At 40.8% G+C, this 16,491-nt stretch overlaps 2 protein-coding genes across 4 annotated transcripts in view; one reads left to right on the top strand and one right to left on the bottom strand.

The window, feature by feature from the left end:
* On the bottom strand, nt 1–9,418 carry LOC118748083 (monocarboxylate transporter 4). 3 transcript variants are annotated; one of them, XM_036482383.1, is made up of 3 exons: nt 9,349–9,418; nt 7,521–9,283; nt 1–7,429 (listed from the first exon to the last, which is right to left on the bottom strand). In XM_036482383.1, exon 3 carries the CDS (start codon nt 4,164–4,166, stop codon nt 1,794–1,796), a length of 2,373 nt encoding a protein of 790 aa, XP_036338276.1. In that variant the 5' UTR covers nt 4,167–7,429; nt 7,521–9,283; nt 9,349–9,418; the 3' UTR covers nt 1–1,793. The 3 variants fall into 3 exon arrangements, with proteins under 3 accessions (XP_036338276.1, XP_036338277.1, XP_036338275.1); XM_036482384.1 differs by having other exon boundaries at nt 7,577–9,283; XM_036482382.1 differs by having other exon boundaries at nt 1–9,283.
* Nucleotides 1–16,491, top strand: part of LOC118748081 (chromatin modification-related protein eaf-1) — a gene marked incomplete in the record, with an annotated part of 80,808 nt that overhangs the window by 9,722 nt on the left and 54,595 nt on the right.

The following is a 16,491-nucleotide window of genomic DNA, read 5'->3' as shown; positions in this document are numbered from 1 at the left end:
TTGGCAAATCATGCATTGCATATTTATTACACATATCTCACAGTATTCTATGCAACAAAAAACTGCAGCAATATTTTTTTTTTTTATCGGAGACTGGCAATTTTAGAAACTATTTGCTTATTTTCAAAACTGATGGACATCCATTTGCAAAAATTCATACAATGGCGAAATCGAAATCATATTAAAATATTCGTCATTACTACTACATTTCGTCTTCAATTGAATTTTTTTCTAAATAATACTAATAACAATTTCTTAAACATCGAATTTTCCCATTTTACTGTTTATTTTGTACATTTTCCAATTACATTATTCATTCTCCTTTTGTTAAGACTTTGTATACTTATAGCTAGTTATTTATTATTATATTATATGTAATTAGTACTTTGCTTTTACATATGCGTATGTATGTATATGCCTAGAATTCGGGCCGGCCAGCTTAAACGCTGTGCTTATTGATTCCGTTGCTTCACATTGTTTTAGTTTTTTTTTTGTTTGCAGTTTTATAAACGTTTCGTTAATTCTATTTTCATTTGCATTTGCATTTGCAATTAAAACCTACTTAAATAAAAAATTTACAATACGCACTGAGGTGAATGAATACTCTTCCTACCACCCAGGTTGTATTGTACGCGTAAAAATATCCTCTTCACAATCGCAAAACGCTTTTCGGTTTGAGCACTTTGTAATAAATATCAAAAAAGATAGCTGGAAAAGAAGGCGCATTTAGGAAAATTCTAAAAAATGTATAAGTGCATTATTTAACTGACTGACTTCTGGACAGCTATATATGTATGTAAGTATGTATGTATGCATATATATTTTTTGTATTGTATAATCGACACATCGACCAAATCGTTTTTAACGAGTTAACAGTGTTTTTTTTTTATTGTTTCATCGAATCGAAAGTATTTACATATTAACGTATAAATACATACGTATGTATGTATGTATGTATGTATATAGTTTTGAGTTGATTTGCAAACAATACTATTTTCGCTTTCATTCACATTCACTCTCATCATTCTACATGTTATGGTATGCCTAGCACTATACACTTAAGCTTCAAGTACATTACCGATTTAAAAGGATTTGCAGCGAGTCTCGGAATAGCTCCTCGCTTCTTCAAATCTCTTCTCAATTTACAATTTGAATTTTCTCTTTACAAATTTACATGTATTCTATAATAATGCTGAAATTCACCTAACAACAAATAATAATAATTGTTTAACATTTTCTTTTGCATTCACATTAATAAGTATTATTCGTACACATTAGTACAGTACAATAATTTGGTTAGAAATTTTGTAGAACATTTTGCATAGATGCAAACCCTTACGAGTGGGCATCGAATTGAGCTCTTCTTCTTCTTCTCACTCTTCAGCCCGATGTTGCAATGCGAGCTTTTATTGTTTCGATTTGCTTTTTTTTTATTTCTATAAATTATTAATAATTAACTAGCAGGCTAGAATTTTAAATTTGTGTGTGTTTGTGTGAGTGTATTGTGTATATGCGTATTAAAAGTTGGCTTAAATATTGAATAAGTTCTGCGATTATTTCACTTTTTCAAGTTTTATATTGGATAGTTGTTTAAAAAAATATCGCTCTGTGGCTTGTAGTCTTGACAGCGTCACACCATACCTCCTCTTTACATTTATGTATGTATGTGCCTTTGTGTTTGCTTGAAACGCAGTTTGTTTGTGACGTGACACTTTTTAGGTTCACGTAACCTTTAACTGGCTTGTTCGCCTGACACTCAACAAATAAATATCCAGTGCATGATTGTATTTCCCTTATAACTTCGACTCGGCGCCAGTTTTGTTAGTTTCACCCGAAAATTCTCTCTCCGCTTCTTCGCGCTGTGGACTGGGTAGAGTTTTCACGATTTTTGGTACGATGGTTATGGGCTGATCTTCCTCATCCTCTACTTCCTCGCCTTGTTCCTCGTCGATCGGCTCGAGTGTATCAATTTGCATTGGTGCTTCATCGGAGGTCGTCCATCGCTTTAGACAGGGCGCCATGAAGCTCGTGATGGTGGATAACGCGAAGAGTCCGCCAGCCATGTAGAAAGGCAAATCGTAGCTCTGTGTTGCATCGTAAACGGCGCCGGCAAGTGGTGATCCAATGATGGCGGCGAATCCTCTGAATAGAATGAGCAAGCCGAATGCATTGGTCAGTTTGTCCAGTCCTAGCAAATCGACGAGAATAATTGACGTGAGTGAGATGTAGCCGGATATGGCGGCACCAAAGAAAATGGACATTGTCACGTAGGCACCATATGAAGAGCAAAGCGGCGTTAATGACACAGCGACAGTCGAGACCAAGAGGCAAACGTTGTTGAGCAGCAGGGAGTCGACGCTGGGAAAATCGGCTACGTAGCCGCAAATCACCCTGCCAAATGTGTTTGTTATGCCGATAATCGAGAGCAGAAACGATGCGGAGCTGTCTTCGATGCCGTCCTTCTTGGCCGCATCGACAAGATACACAAATGGCACGTACAGTCCCGCCATGCCGAATACGTTGGAGATGCCGATAAGCATAAAAACTGGGTCCTTCAACAAGCTGACGTCCAGCATTGTGTTAAATACAGATTTGATGGAGTCGGGTATGCTGAGGCACGGGCAAAGATCGTATTGGTCGCGTCCTTTTTCAGCTTCGGCCAGTGGATCAAGCACTCGCACACTTTGCATGCTCTTTTCATACTTGGTTAGCGATAGAACAGAGTTGCGGTAGTTGGTGAGGGACTTTTGCGATTGGTATTGTGGTAGATTTGTAACGGAGCCCGAGTAGAAGATATCTTTTCGCGACATCGGTCTAACCATTTTGCCACTATCCTGGCGTTGTGAGAGCGACATTTTCGATGAGGTAAAACCCATTTCTACACCATTGCTGTCGAGGTCGCCGCGTGATGATGCCCGAATAGCAGCCAAGGAAGGCTGGAAACGTTCGCTCGCTGATGTTTTGCGCACGCGATTGAAGGAAGGCACCGAACCGTTCTTTGGAAGACTTTGATGATCTGCCATAAAGGCAGGCTGTGAGGCGTTGCGTGTCATTGCATCTGAGGAATTGTAGGGGCTCGTTTCCGTTTCAGAGTTGCGATGCGATCTCTTGCCGCTGCGCTTCACATCCAATTGACCGTTGCTGTCCACCGTAGGCGGGCTCTGGGCACCAGTTTGATACTCGGCAACTTTCGCTTCGGTGATGGTTGGTAAGGTTGAGACGGGATGCAGAGTACCCTGCTGGGCGAGCAGCTCCAAGTTCAGGCTGGAGTGTACGCCAGGATCAGCGTTCAGTGGCATTTTCATTTTGCGCTCCATGGAACCGTCCGGCAGCTGTACCATGAAATGAGAACCAGCAATTGAGCCGCGCTCTAATTGCAACTGCTTCTCCTCGTACATGCGTTGCATAAGCGGCTTGACCTTTTTCTTTTTAGGATAGGTGAGCGGACGCATCATGGCACCGAAGATGGCACAATTCAAAATAAGACCAGCAAAGATTAGCAGTGCGTTCTTCCAGCCATACAACTGTAGCAAGTACGTGGCCAAAGGCGCGAAAGCGAAAGTACCAAAACCGGAACCGCACACCGCGATACCAGTTGCCAGCGACCGCTTTGTTTCAAAGTAATAACCGACGGCCACAACTGCGGGCAGGTAAATCATGCCGAACCCGAAACCACCGATCACACCATACGTCACCATCAGCATATTGATGGACGTGCTCATCGTGCTCAACACAAACGCAATACATCCCACCACACTGCCGGCGATGCACACAGCGCGGCAACCAAATTTATTTGCTAACGCGGACACAATCGGACCAGCACTCAGGTAAACGCCACTCAGCAGACTGCCTACCCAGGCGACTTTGCCCTTGCCCTCGCCAAAGTAATTTACAAATTCACCGAGGAATATGCCAAATGTGTACGCGATGCCGTCGACAATCATGTTGCACATAAACGATGCAAAGCAGATGACCCAACCGTAACCACCGTCCGGCGGTGGTGGCAGCTCGCCATACTCGCTGAGGTCGTCTTCGTCGTCCGGACTGACGGCGCCCTCTTGCAGGTCGGCGGTAAGGCGGGCGGCTTCTTCGCACGCAACTTCACTGTCCGTGCGATCGAATTTACGTAGACGCGTACCGGAACCCAGAGTATTTGTATCACCCATTTTAATTTGTTTTGTCTTAATGCTACTTAGTTAGGTTAAATGGCGGAATTTACGTTGTCAACCAGACTCACAATATTTTTAACTGAATGTCTGCACTTATGTTTTTTGAGTTATTGCCTTTTTTTATTTTTTACTAAGTATTTTAAATTGTGTCTAAACACATTGGTTCACACTTGGTGGCTTTGCGTGCTCGTCCACACAAATGTGCTTCGAAAATTTATTTTGCTTGTGTGCTTCTTCTTGTTCTTGTTTTCTTTTTTTTTTCTACTCGTTCCTCACCACTACACCATCACAGGACCACACTTTTTATTCGCCTTATTGTCTGCTGGTATTCAATGCTATGGCGTTTTGCGTTTTTAGTTCCTTTTTACATTCGATTTTATGCTTTCACTTTTTCCCTAAACGAACGGTTCTAGAGCGAACTTCTTTTGCTGTTTTATCTTTATTATGTGCGTAGTTTTATTATATTTTTTGTAAGAGCGCTGGAGAACTTGCGGCCACGATTATTGGTGGTCAATTGTCACGGTTCAACAAAGTTCAATATTAATTTAAACTTCTTCCTTTTGGATTTCGGCGCTGTTTAAGCTTTATCTCACTGACTGACGGCGGCCGACTCGTCGTTGTCTCATTGACTCCGCACGTTTGTTCGCTCGCGCGGTTGGTTACTTGACTTGGCTGGTTGCTTGGTTGGTGTTGGGTGGTGGGCCGCCACAGCGCTATTGTCGCTCTTCGCTGCCGTACGACGCGGCACAATTGCTGAGTTTTGAGTTGAGTTGTGTTTCAGCGGCAGCAGCAGCAGCGCCAGTCGGCGGGAGTAGTTGTGTTCTCCTTCAAGGGTGGCTGAGCTAGGTAGGAGCGCCTGTGTCTGCGGGTGTGTGAGCGGGGCGCACGTATGACAGTTTCGGACGGTGAGAGTGTGGTCTCAGTGCTCCCAGCGTTTAATGCTCAGAGTGCTGCGAGCACTACACTCGCGGATGGAGTGCTGCGACCAGTGTGTGATAGTGTGTGTGGGTATATATGTATTTGCTATTGATATTATTTATTTGATAATTTCTTGATATTCTTTTTCACTTTGTTTTGTTGTCGTTATCGAATGGAATGATGACTGTATTGCGGGCTGTTTTTTTTATTATTTTTTTATTTTAGTAGTGTTTTTGTTTTATTTGCTTTAGGCTATTTGTTCGTCTTGTGGTGTTTTAGTTATGCGCTGCAGTTAATATGCAATGCCTGCACTTGAGCTGTTCGTGTTTTATCATTTACTTCATGTGCTGCCGGAATGGCGAGACTTGTATAAAAATGCTGCAATTGTGAAATGAAATTACACTATTTTTTGCCGTTTTTCTGTATAGTTCTATGACTCTATATTTTATATATTACAAATTGTTTGAAAATTGAGCTAAGGAAAAATTCACGCTTACGCTGGTAAAAGGTTATGCTAATGACTAAGAATTTGCAATGAAATGCTTTAGAAATAAAGCAAGAAAAAGTTTGAGACACAGTTTTTTTTTGTTTGCAGTTTTTTTTTAGTTTATTGTTGTTTTTTTTTTAGTTTATTGTTTTTTGTATGCTTATTGCTGCGTGTTAATATTAAGTATTGCTTATATTTTGATAAATAAATTTTGCAATCATTTCGACTCTTTGTTCGGCTGTGTTGTGCCTTGTTGGTTTTTTGCTCGCGGGTGCTTGTTTTTGTGTGTGGAAATTTCCTTTGTCACACTTTTCAGATTTTTATTAAGTAATTGCTTTTTCTGATATTTTCTTCTGTTTTTTTTTTTTGCCAGTGTGCATCACCAGCAGCTGTCCATTGCTGCTACTTTCGCTACGTTATTTTTCGTTTTTAATTTCGTTATATGTAATTTTGAGTATTTTTATTGTTGTCTGCTGCCAATGGCTGCCTCTTCCTCCTCGCTTCGCTTCTGCCTTTGCTGATGTGTTTTGCTCTTAAGCGCTTTGTGTAATTTGTATTTTTAGTATAAATTTGTTGCTGTTGTTGTGGTTCTTGAAATACCTCAACGCTTTGGGGCGTATTTGCCGTTTGTTTGTTGTGTTGTTTGTTTGTGTTTTGGTTATTTCTTGCTGTGCTTTTTTCGTATGCTATTCTCACTTTTCCTCTTCCATTTTAGTTTGCATTAACAGCAAAAGCGAAATGTGCAGAAGAACCGTTAACGTTTTAACACCTTACCCTTGGCTTTAGCGAGTAGAAGCAGCTCGCGAGGTATTTTTCGTTATTACTTCCTTTCCTCCTACTTGTTCACTTCCTTCCGTTCTGCCCTTTTTTCAACGTTTTGTTTTTGTTTCTGCTGCTGCAGCTGCTGCTGCTGCTGCTAAAAGACACACGACGTCGTGTAATTGTGAATATTAAAAGTTTTTAAATGAATTGTTGCCGCAGGCAGTGGTGACCTTCTTAACTGTTTGCTTGAGTGCTGGTTTTCAAGTGCATTTGTTTTGGCCAACTTTTGTCAAAATGTAATACATTTCAAAAACAACAAACGCGCACTTTTTCAATTTCTTTTTGCTGGCCTGAAATCTAAATGTTCATTTTCCGCGTTTAAACGATTGTTTTGTCCCGGGGTCCGTTTATGTGCGTGCGTGCGGGCGTGCGGGCGTGTGTGGTGTTTTCTCCAATTTTCCGTTTTGTTCTACGACCGCAAAGTTTCCGTTTTACTATTTGACAATGAATATTTAATTTTTCGTTTTATACAACCATGCTGTTAGCCGTGTGTGCTAGCCGAGCGAGTGCTCCGTTTCGTTCGACGCGTGATCGATAAATGTTTTCAACAAAAACAACAATTTCACGAGCTTGTTACAAAGAACGTTGTCGCCACAGCCTCAGCCTCAGCTGCAGCCGCAGCCGCAGTCGGAGTCACTGCTTGGTCTCTGCCGCTGCTGCCACTGTTGCTGTTGCTGCTGCCTTTAGTTTTGTTTAGTATTCGCCGTTGTCGTCTCAGTCGTCTCAATCGCCACCGTTGCCACTATTTTAAAGTTTCTGCCCCTATGTACGTTTGCCCCACATATCCATCATTCCACACCGACAATTGAATTTCTGATGATTTTGTACTTCACCTTTTTGTTGTGTTAGCTGGTAATTAAAAAATTTCGCTGCTCTGTCTTTGCTATACTAAGTATGTATGTATATACAAACAAATGAGTATGCGATACTATTTGGACGATTTTTCTCGGCACAAAATGGCTGCTGCTTAATTTTGGTTATGACGTTGTGACGTCGCCGTTGACGACTCACACGTCGCTGACACTTTTTGCCGCTGCAAAAATAATTTCAATCAACTTTTCGCTTTAATATTTTAGCAGGAAAAAAATATTAATTTAGAAAAGAATGACTGCTGCTGTAGCTACACAAATACTGTAGTTGGCTAGTTTGGGGGGGTCTGCCAGTTAGTTTCACACTGTACCAACAGAAACAGAAAGCACTCTTCGCTCGGTTGTAGCGCTGCCGACTGTCAACTGACCTGGCTATGAAACTCGCCAATGCACACACCTCATCGGAAATCATTCTGTGCAGCAGCGCGCGCAAACTGTTATACGAATTCCAAAAGAAGATGGATATATGGGGGGCGACAGTCTCTTCCGCAGCGGTGCAAGGGTACGCATACGTAGCGTCGTACCACCAACCGAGTGTGTACATATGTACATATGTGTATGAACATAGTGTGGATGTGTGTGTGCGTTTTTATGTAAATGTGTATGCCTATGGGAATGTTTTTTTACTTCACCGCCGCCGTCATTGTTGCTGACATGCTACATAAGAACCTTCCGTTTCCGTGCTCGTGAGCGTTAGAGCAAGCGCACTGTGTCAGCGTGCTCTTAGCTCACATATTTTGCCGCTGTTGTTGCTACTGCTGCTGCTACTACTGCTGCTGCCGCTGTTGCTGCTCATTCATCAACAATGCATGCAACAACGGCTGTACCGAGCAGGGCGCGCTCATTGATAGCCAAGCGGGCAAGCAGTTTTGTTTGCATTCAAGTTTTTTACGTCGTTTTCTTTGGCGTTTGCTTTGTTTTGCGAAAATCAAGTTTTTGCTGAGAAAACATTTTCTGGCTATTCATCGCACTTAAACAAACAACAGCACCATCACCAACACCTGGTTGCCGAGGGTTGATTGTGTCTGTACTGTTTCTTCTTCTTCTTCTTTGTTGATATAAAAGTGGTGTGATATTCTGAGCGTGAAGAAATAACTCGCAACTTTGCTGAGCGTAGTAGACCCAGAGCGAGTTTCAACTCACGTTTTCAAGTGCGTCAACAGCTGTGCCGCGAAGTCGACTAGCAACAACAAATAAAAAGAAATGATATAAAAACGCTTGGAGTTGTCTTTTCTTGAGGGCCGTGCAGACTATGCAAACTGTCAAAAACACGACTTGGTGTAAGCCATTCATGCCCGGCATTTCCCTGTCGTAATGTGCTGTCATGCATGTGACAGACAGCACTTCCTTCGGCTCTTGTAGCGATGCGCGTAGGCTGTGTGTGTATGAATGTTTTGCGATGGATTTGCAATTGTGCAGCGAAGGGCTGTTTCACGGTCCAGTTGTGCACTTTGTCAATGGATGGCCAAATATCGGGGAGAAGGACAAACAACCAGGATGTCATGGCTACAGTGGGTAGCATATGTTTTTTATTGGTGCCGTACATTATATCTCTGCATGCTTGGCTGATGGTTTTCCCCAATGGCATGGACGACTTCAAAGCCTATTGCCAGCAGGTGACCAGCTGTTCTGGCGTTATTCACCTATTGTTAGGCGAATTTCATCAATAAGATAACAATACACTTTCTTTTATCTTTATCGCAGTCGAGTGGAAATGCTGAGGCTGATTATTGCTGCCTTGCATGCCTGTTTGCCATCACTGCTGTTATTCCGCCCACAGCACCTCTTCTACTTAGCGCGTTCTGGTTCGTATTAAAGCATTCGATCTCCAATGACAACGGCTAGTCTTGCCACCCTGCAGGAATTTTTTTTTGCTACTCCAACATAGAACAACCAATCACTTGTAAACTAAATTACTAAAGCATTTTCCTGCCGTTCACGTGCATGCGCTCTGCTTGGCTACCAACTTTGTATTGAAATTTTAAATTTGCGCCTGTCGACACGACGAATATGGCTGACTAATAAATTATAACGCCCTTACAATAGTGGCATCTACGGCTTGAACGAAATACATAGTACGTACCTGAATGATGGCGCGGCAAATGATTGTCGTCATCAAAATCAGTAGCACCGGCAGCAGACAGCAACAGCAACAGCCAGCGATAGCAAACTGTTACCAAGTCGTAAAATGTTTGGGTTTTTGCACACAGAGGCACACTTGCATTGCTGCCACCAAGGTACGGTGTATAACAGTTTTGTCGATGAGTTGTTGGATGTTGAATGAAGGGTGTTGTTGGTGTGGTTGTGCAATTGTTTATTATAAGCAGTGCCTATTTTGCTCATGACTACCTTTGTTAACTTACATACACATGTATATATAAATATACATAGCGATATTTTCTGGTATCTGCAAAATATCTTTATTTTATCAAAGCGAGTTTTTTTTTGGGTGTTCTCCTGCATTTTCTTCATTCAAAGTAAACAGCAGAAGTAAAGGCGGCCACTATGGTGTAGTGGTTAGCAGTGCGCACTACCATTCCGCAGGCCTGCGTTCGAGCTCAGTTTCCAACTAAAAAAGTTTTTGCTAATAGCGGTCGCCCCTCGTCAGACAATGGTAAACTTCGTGTGTACTCTATTAGAGAGTATTACGAAAAACCACGAAAGAGAGAAATAGAGATTGCGCCCATTGCGGTACAGCTAATCCGCTCTTTGTGAATTTGACAGAATCAGATGTGTGCGTGGCGTCATCTTGGTGCAAATGTTGATTGAGGAAAACCAAATTACGATTTAAGTGGGTACGGTTTAGTTCGGGTTCAATGATTTCGGGCTATTGTGTCCGAATGGGTGACGCGATCCAAAAAATTTTACACACACTTGTAGTCAAGGGTCTCTACACTTTATTGTAAAACCTAATTTTGTAATTTGCGGTCACTAAATCATTAATAAATTCGGTTTGAAAAATGCACTTTTTTGTGAATTTCGGAGTGAGTTCTACGCAAATATACTGTGGATGGCGTAGCCGGAGTTATATGCACAATAAATGTTGAATACCTTTGACAATAGAAATACTGTTTTTCAAGGTCACATTTCCGGTGTGAAAATGCTAATTTTAGACCATTTTGCAATGGTTTCCCAGGGGTATGTGGAACGTTTCGAGGGATTAGGTGTGACTTTTTACAAAGTGTGAACTGTGCTCTTTTAAGTGGGTTAGATATAAAGATTCAAATTGATTTCTTGCACATTTCTGCTCCGAAAAAAGTCCGGGCTGTTTCGGGTACGAAAAATAAGACATTTACGATCCAAAAGTGGGAGGTATCTCTTTATTAGCCATTTTTTTTTTAGCGAGAGGAACGCTTTATGGGCTGTTTTGGGCACCCGCGGGTACAAACTTATATTTTGCTATGCGTTTTTGCATTTCTCTCTCGCAATTGCACCAAGATGACGTCACCAGGGCTGCCAACTTGGCTCAAACCTTTCCATTTTTTGGCCCTATTTTACTTACAAAATGGCATTCTTCCCGTTTAGCATTAAAATTAGAAACACATACACACATATATACATATATACAAACATACACACACACATATGTATGCATGTATAAACATCCATTCAAACATTCAAGCAAATACCCAATGGAAAATCAAGTCTAAAATCATAGCAAACAAAAGTCTCGCAGTCACGCAGCCTAGGGGGTTGTCTGGCAGCCCTCGTCTTTCGGTCAATGTCAATCAGCCACACACACACACACACATCCAATATTCACTACAGTTGCACGTCTGTGTGTTCACTCGCTGCAAAGCTCAATATTTTTGCGCTGTTTAAAGCTAACCGCCAGAAACTGGCTGGCATTTCTTCTTGCCCAGTAATTATTTCTTGCCATTTGTTAACCGATAAATCTGCAACAATGTTCTGCCTAAATTGAGTTGAGTAATTTGCACAAAAATTGACAAGATTTTATAATCAAGCAATGCATTTTCTGCTTTTGTGCTGACATTCTCGCTTTTGCATGGAGGTACATACATACATACATACGTATATATGTATGTATGTCGTTCGTTGGATTAGCATTTGCTTTTTCTTTTTGTTTTTTTTTTACTTAGTCATAGATATTATAAGAAAAGTAGGTGAGTATGTATATGTATGTAGATATGTATAGGTAAATTCTACGTCTGTGCAGTATAATTGTTGTGCTCAAACATACACACAGAATATATACAACATATTTGTATGAGCTAACGGCTGACAGAGTGAATCGGGAGAGCGAGCGTGCCGTTAAAAGTGACATCAGATTCGCTGATTTGTTGTGAACAGGGGAAACTCCTTGGATTATGCATAGCCACTATTGAATAAATAAATAATTTCTGATACTACTCAGTAATACGGCGTTTCCACGCTTCGTAATTCGCTCTCTTATTTGTAATTCGCTGTCCCATTCGTCATTCGCCTTGCCGAATTACCTTCCGAATTACGTAATTCGTCATACAAAATTTTGAGAGCGAATTACCTCATTTGTAGGTAATTCAGATCGAATTATCATACGAATGACGAACGAATCGGTGCCTTCTCTAATATTTATCGGAAATATATCTAAGTTTTCACCGGTCTGCTCCCATTCGCTGGTATTTTTTCCAGTTATAGAATAATAATAATAAAATATTCTCTATCTAAATTAAAATTGTTGATGATAACTTAAATTTTAGCTCTATCTTCGATATTTGCAGTACACAAAAATAATAATAAATAGCGAAGAACGAGAACAAGAACTAGAGCTAATGTGTGTGTCGTGGAAACTGGGTAACTCACGAATTACTTAGAGAGCGAATTACGCATCGTGGAAACGTCGTATAACAGTAAACGATATCGATAAAAAAAGACTACAATAGATAACGTAGACGACAATTATGTACAAATGTATGTATGTATATCGATAGTGATACCGATCTCGTAACGATAAATAAATGGCGTGACTATCCAGTTCACTACATGCGATGATTACATGTTTTAACTGGGCTTAGCGTGTGAGGATATCATCGTCAACGTCATCCAAATAAATGTGTACCTCTTCTACGCCACATAGAAGTAGTATAACAGCTGTAAGCAGTTTCTGGTGGGGTGCCACAGAAGCGAACACCCCAACAGACCACTGATGGAGGAGGAGCCTCCGCCCAGGCACGTCAGGGGGCACCTATTCGTGTACAATGACGCAGTCCATACCCACACAGACCAACCACTGGACCCAATGACGTACAGACAAGCGATTAACGATATTAATAGGGAGTCAGTCTCCACCTACCTCGACTCCCGGCCCAAGAATGTCGTTATCGGAGCCCAATCACCACCTGTGGAAGAGACGGAGCTTCAACTACCTAGAGAGACCCGCGTTACCCTGGCTCAGTTACGGTCTGGATATTGTAGCCGCCTAAACAGCTACCTGTCCAGACTCGACCCAAACATCCCAAATGAGTGCCCGGCATGTGGAGCCTCCCCCACGACACCAACCACCTCTTCACATGCCAGCTCAATCCGACTCAACTAACACCCCTCTCCCTTTGGTCCGACCCCATCGAAACAGCTCGTTTCCTGGGCCTACCGTTAGTTGAGCTTGACGATAATGATTAAAAGTTGACCCGAAACAGGCGGGGCTTAGTAGTGCCGCTACAACAACAACAAAAACAGCTGTCAAAACTGAATTATAAATATATGTATTGATGGATTATACGATACCGTGGAATACGCCTCCACCTGCAGCAGAAAAACGCTGCCGCACAACGCGCTTCATTCTTCGTGCTGGACCGTCATTGAGAAATCCCAATCTCCTCAAATAACTCCCTACCCTCGGTGATGCAAATTTTTAATTTTGGTTGGTCGCTAAATAAAACCCGTTTTTGGGGCGAGTTTCAGCCCTCTTATCGCCAACTTCTTTCTACCTTTTGTTTGATTGCCTAGATATTTTAAAAATTCCGACGAAGTATTTTATATTTCGCATAGTAAAACATAGATACTATCTGGCGTGTGGTTTTTCTCAAAAGGCTTTCACGATCGCTCACTGAAAGACCTTTTCTCGTTTTGAACGATGACAAAAATTCTCTAAGATCAAATACATTTATTTATTAGAACTTTATACGCTGCTAAAATTGAATTTTAGGACATTCGATGGGAATAATCATAAACAAATTGTTTCTCCGACATTAGATCTCTCGTAACTGCAGTTGCATTTGTTCTGGCCACCGCTTTAAATATCTTTCAAAAAGTTACGCGGCCAACTTGTGTCTCAATCAAATCCTCGTGAGTGCTCAGCAGTGTGACTTCTTCTGTTTTTCATTCTTCCTTTTTTGTTGTGTATGACTAGACCGAGAGCGGATTACATACATTGTCACTGTTGGATGTGTACTTGCTCTTTCATTTAAATGTAAATATTACAAAAAGAAAACTGCCTGCTGGGCGGTAGCAACAAGTAGTTAGTTGTGTGCCTAAACGTCTCGACTACTTTAGCAATTCTTTGAGAATGTTTCGTCGCAGGCGGCTCTTCCACATGCACTTTGCTATTTTAGCGGTGTTTTGCATAACTCGTTATTTATTTAAACGTACGAAAGGACTCGTATGTCCAACCTTCACTTATCCTGCCATTTGCACGGCTACTTTGCATAAGCGGTTGACTTACTAATAAATAATAAGTAGTGTAACAGTAAAGTCTTTTGATTGCTCTGTGGTACATACATATGTACATATGTATTTATTTGCTATTAGAATAATTTATATGTGCGCAGAAGTGTCATTCATTCATATGATGCAAACAAACGTAAGCCATTTGTAGCAATTCAAAGTAATTTACACTGAATGCAGATATTTGTTACGAATGTTCTACAACTACTCGTTGCTGCTGCAGTGGCGGCGTGGCGTGTGTTGTTGCAATAATGCGGTTGACTGCATCGTCGTTTTAGATTTTAGTATATACATATCTACAATCAATATAGCAAACTTTTATACGAGTACATTAATAGATACGCATTTATGTATATATCTAAATACGTATGTAGCTGTGTGTTTCTGTTGTGTCGCCACTCCCTGCAAAAGGAATAAATATAAGCAACTATTTCTATGGATTCGTAGGTTATGCAGCAGGTTGGCAGGTTGTGGGAAACTGACTTCTCGTCAGCCGTGGTTTCGTCACCAAGCGGAAGTGTTGTTTTTCCCAGATTACCTTTTTTTATCAGTCAATGACAATTGCAGTTATACTAATTATCTACTAACAATTTGGTGTTAAAATTTGAATTACTGTGCTAAAACGCTAATTGGGTTATTTATTATATCGTAGATGGATATGAGTAGATATTTAATCTTAAAGTAAAGCGTTGTTGTTTTTATTTTGTTTTACGTATGCGTCAAAGCGTGTAGTGCATAGCGAATGGAGATGAGATCATGATACATTGCCAATGTTGTTGAAGAGCGTGAAAATTAGAAGAATGGCGGAACGATTATTTATCGGCTCCTGTCAGTAGTTGCTATTTTCGGCTCGGTAGGCAACGGGAAGGTAGAGAAAGTTGTCCTGACAAACCACACTCAAAATCTGTCATCCTATCATAAGATATGAGTATGAGTTCCATGATCTATGCCACTGTTTGCGTGGGTGGCGGATAACGTAGAAGAAGGTATGATACATATGTATGTACATACATATATTGTATGAGCTTTATAACTAAGGGGGCCGTTAACTTATCAATTTAAAATTATATAGTTATAAAACGATAAGTTAACGGCCCTAAATATGTAGACATAATTGAACTGATAAACATTTAGCGATTGTTCCGACTCGGACCCGTCGACGTGTAGAACGATGATACTTTTTCACGAATTCCAAGTTTGGCGGAATAATAACACACAGTTCGACAAATTCTGACTTTTTACCACCTGAGTAAAACAAATCGTTTCTTGTAGATATTTTGGTGCTAAATCCAAATCTGGCGGCACAGTAAGCTAATATCTCGACAAAGTCACATTTTATGGTGTACGATATACGGCTTTTGGCGTTCGCATCACATGAGTGCTTGTGATAACATAAATCATTTATTTTCGTTTATAGCGAGTTTTCATTACGATTGTGCGACACTGGTCGTATTCTATGTTTTTACTTATGCTCATTTGATTGTGACGAAACTAAAGGCCTGTTGAATCATTCATGCACCCACCTACATATGTACATATATCTATTAATATATATTCAAGGCCATTAACTTGTTTCCTAATTTGTATTCAGTACGTATTTTTTTTTCAATAAAGTAATTTGCATTTTTCACCCAAATTGTTTGGTTGCAATCAATGCTCCCCCAAATGAACTTTCGTTTTGGGCTTAATGAGCCGATAATTACCAACACAAAGTGTCTGAGAGCAGCCACCGTACCGGAGGTGACCTGCTTAATTGAGAATGTGACTTCACACGAATTGGCATTCAACAAAACAGCGAAATGAAATTTCACTTTTAACTCGTAATACTTTTTAGCCTTTTAGCCATAAATTAACAGCCAATCGATTTGTTGGCAAAAAGGAACAACGAACAGGCGAACGGACGAGAAGGCCACCGAGCGTCAAGTGCATACGAACAGATTTGTTGTTTGTTTTTGTGTAATATTTTCCCTTAACGCTTCGGTCATCTCAATCGGCTGCTGCAACAACAGCAGTATTTTTTGGCCAAAATCCAAAAGTAATTTTATATCCCTTTTTTTTGTGTGTTACTGTGACAGTGAAATGCAATTGCAATGGTGACGACAGCGTTTGTTGAAAGACTGTTGGCCGACATTTCCGCGTGTGACTTAAGGTCATAAAGCGCATTTGGGGTGGGGAGCAAAGAGAGTTGCCAGGCAGCTCGAGCAATTCATTATATTTGCTGCTACAGAATCTGTACTGTAGAGTGCAGATGTGATGAGTGGCGGATATGATCTTGCTTTTGTTTGTGTGTGTGTGTGTGTGTATGTACATACATATGTATGTATGTGTGTACAAATGTACCCTGTGGGGAAAATCTCTAGTTCTGAACTGGGGGAACACTCAGGGTTTGGTCGTTGTTCCGACATATCGTACTACTCATTTGAGTAACTTCTTCACCATTGTATCTTGTAAGTTGTTCAATGTTCTGCCTGCTAATATACGACTCATCAGAAATTTGCCTAAATTTTTGAAAAGTGTTAAATCTTATCTTTTAGAGTTATCACATAATGATATCAAGATTTTG

This window comes from Rhagoletis pomonella, unplaced genomic scaffold (genome assembly GCF_013731165.1).
Source record: "Rhagoletis pomonella isolate Grant_MI unplaced genomic scaffold, Rhpom_1.0 Rhpom_scaffold_00012, whole genome shotgun sequence".
Lineage (NCBI taxonomy): Eukaryota > Metazoa > Arthropoda > Insecta > Diptera > Tephritidae > Rhagoletis > Rhagoletis pomonella.
The sequence above is the reverse complement of the archived record's forward strand: the minus strand, read 5'-3'. Positions and strand labels throughout refer to the sequence as shown.

What these genes read in the sequence shown, in the direction of transcription:
- LOC118748083 (XM_036482382.1), bottom strand. Translation starts at nt 4,166, where the DNA reads ATGGGTGATACAAATACTCTGGGTTCCGGTACGCGTCTACGTAAATTC.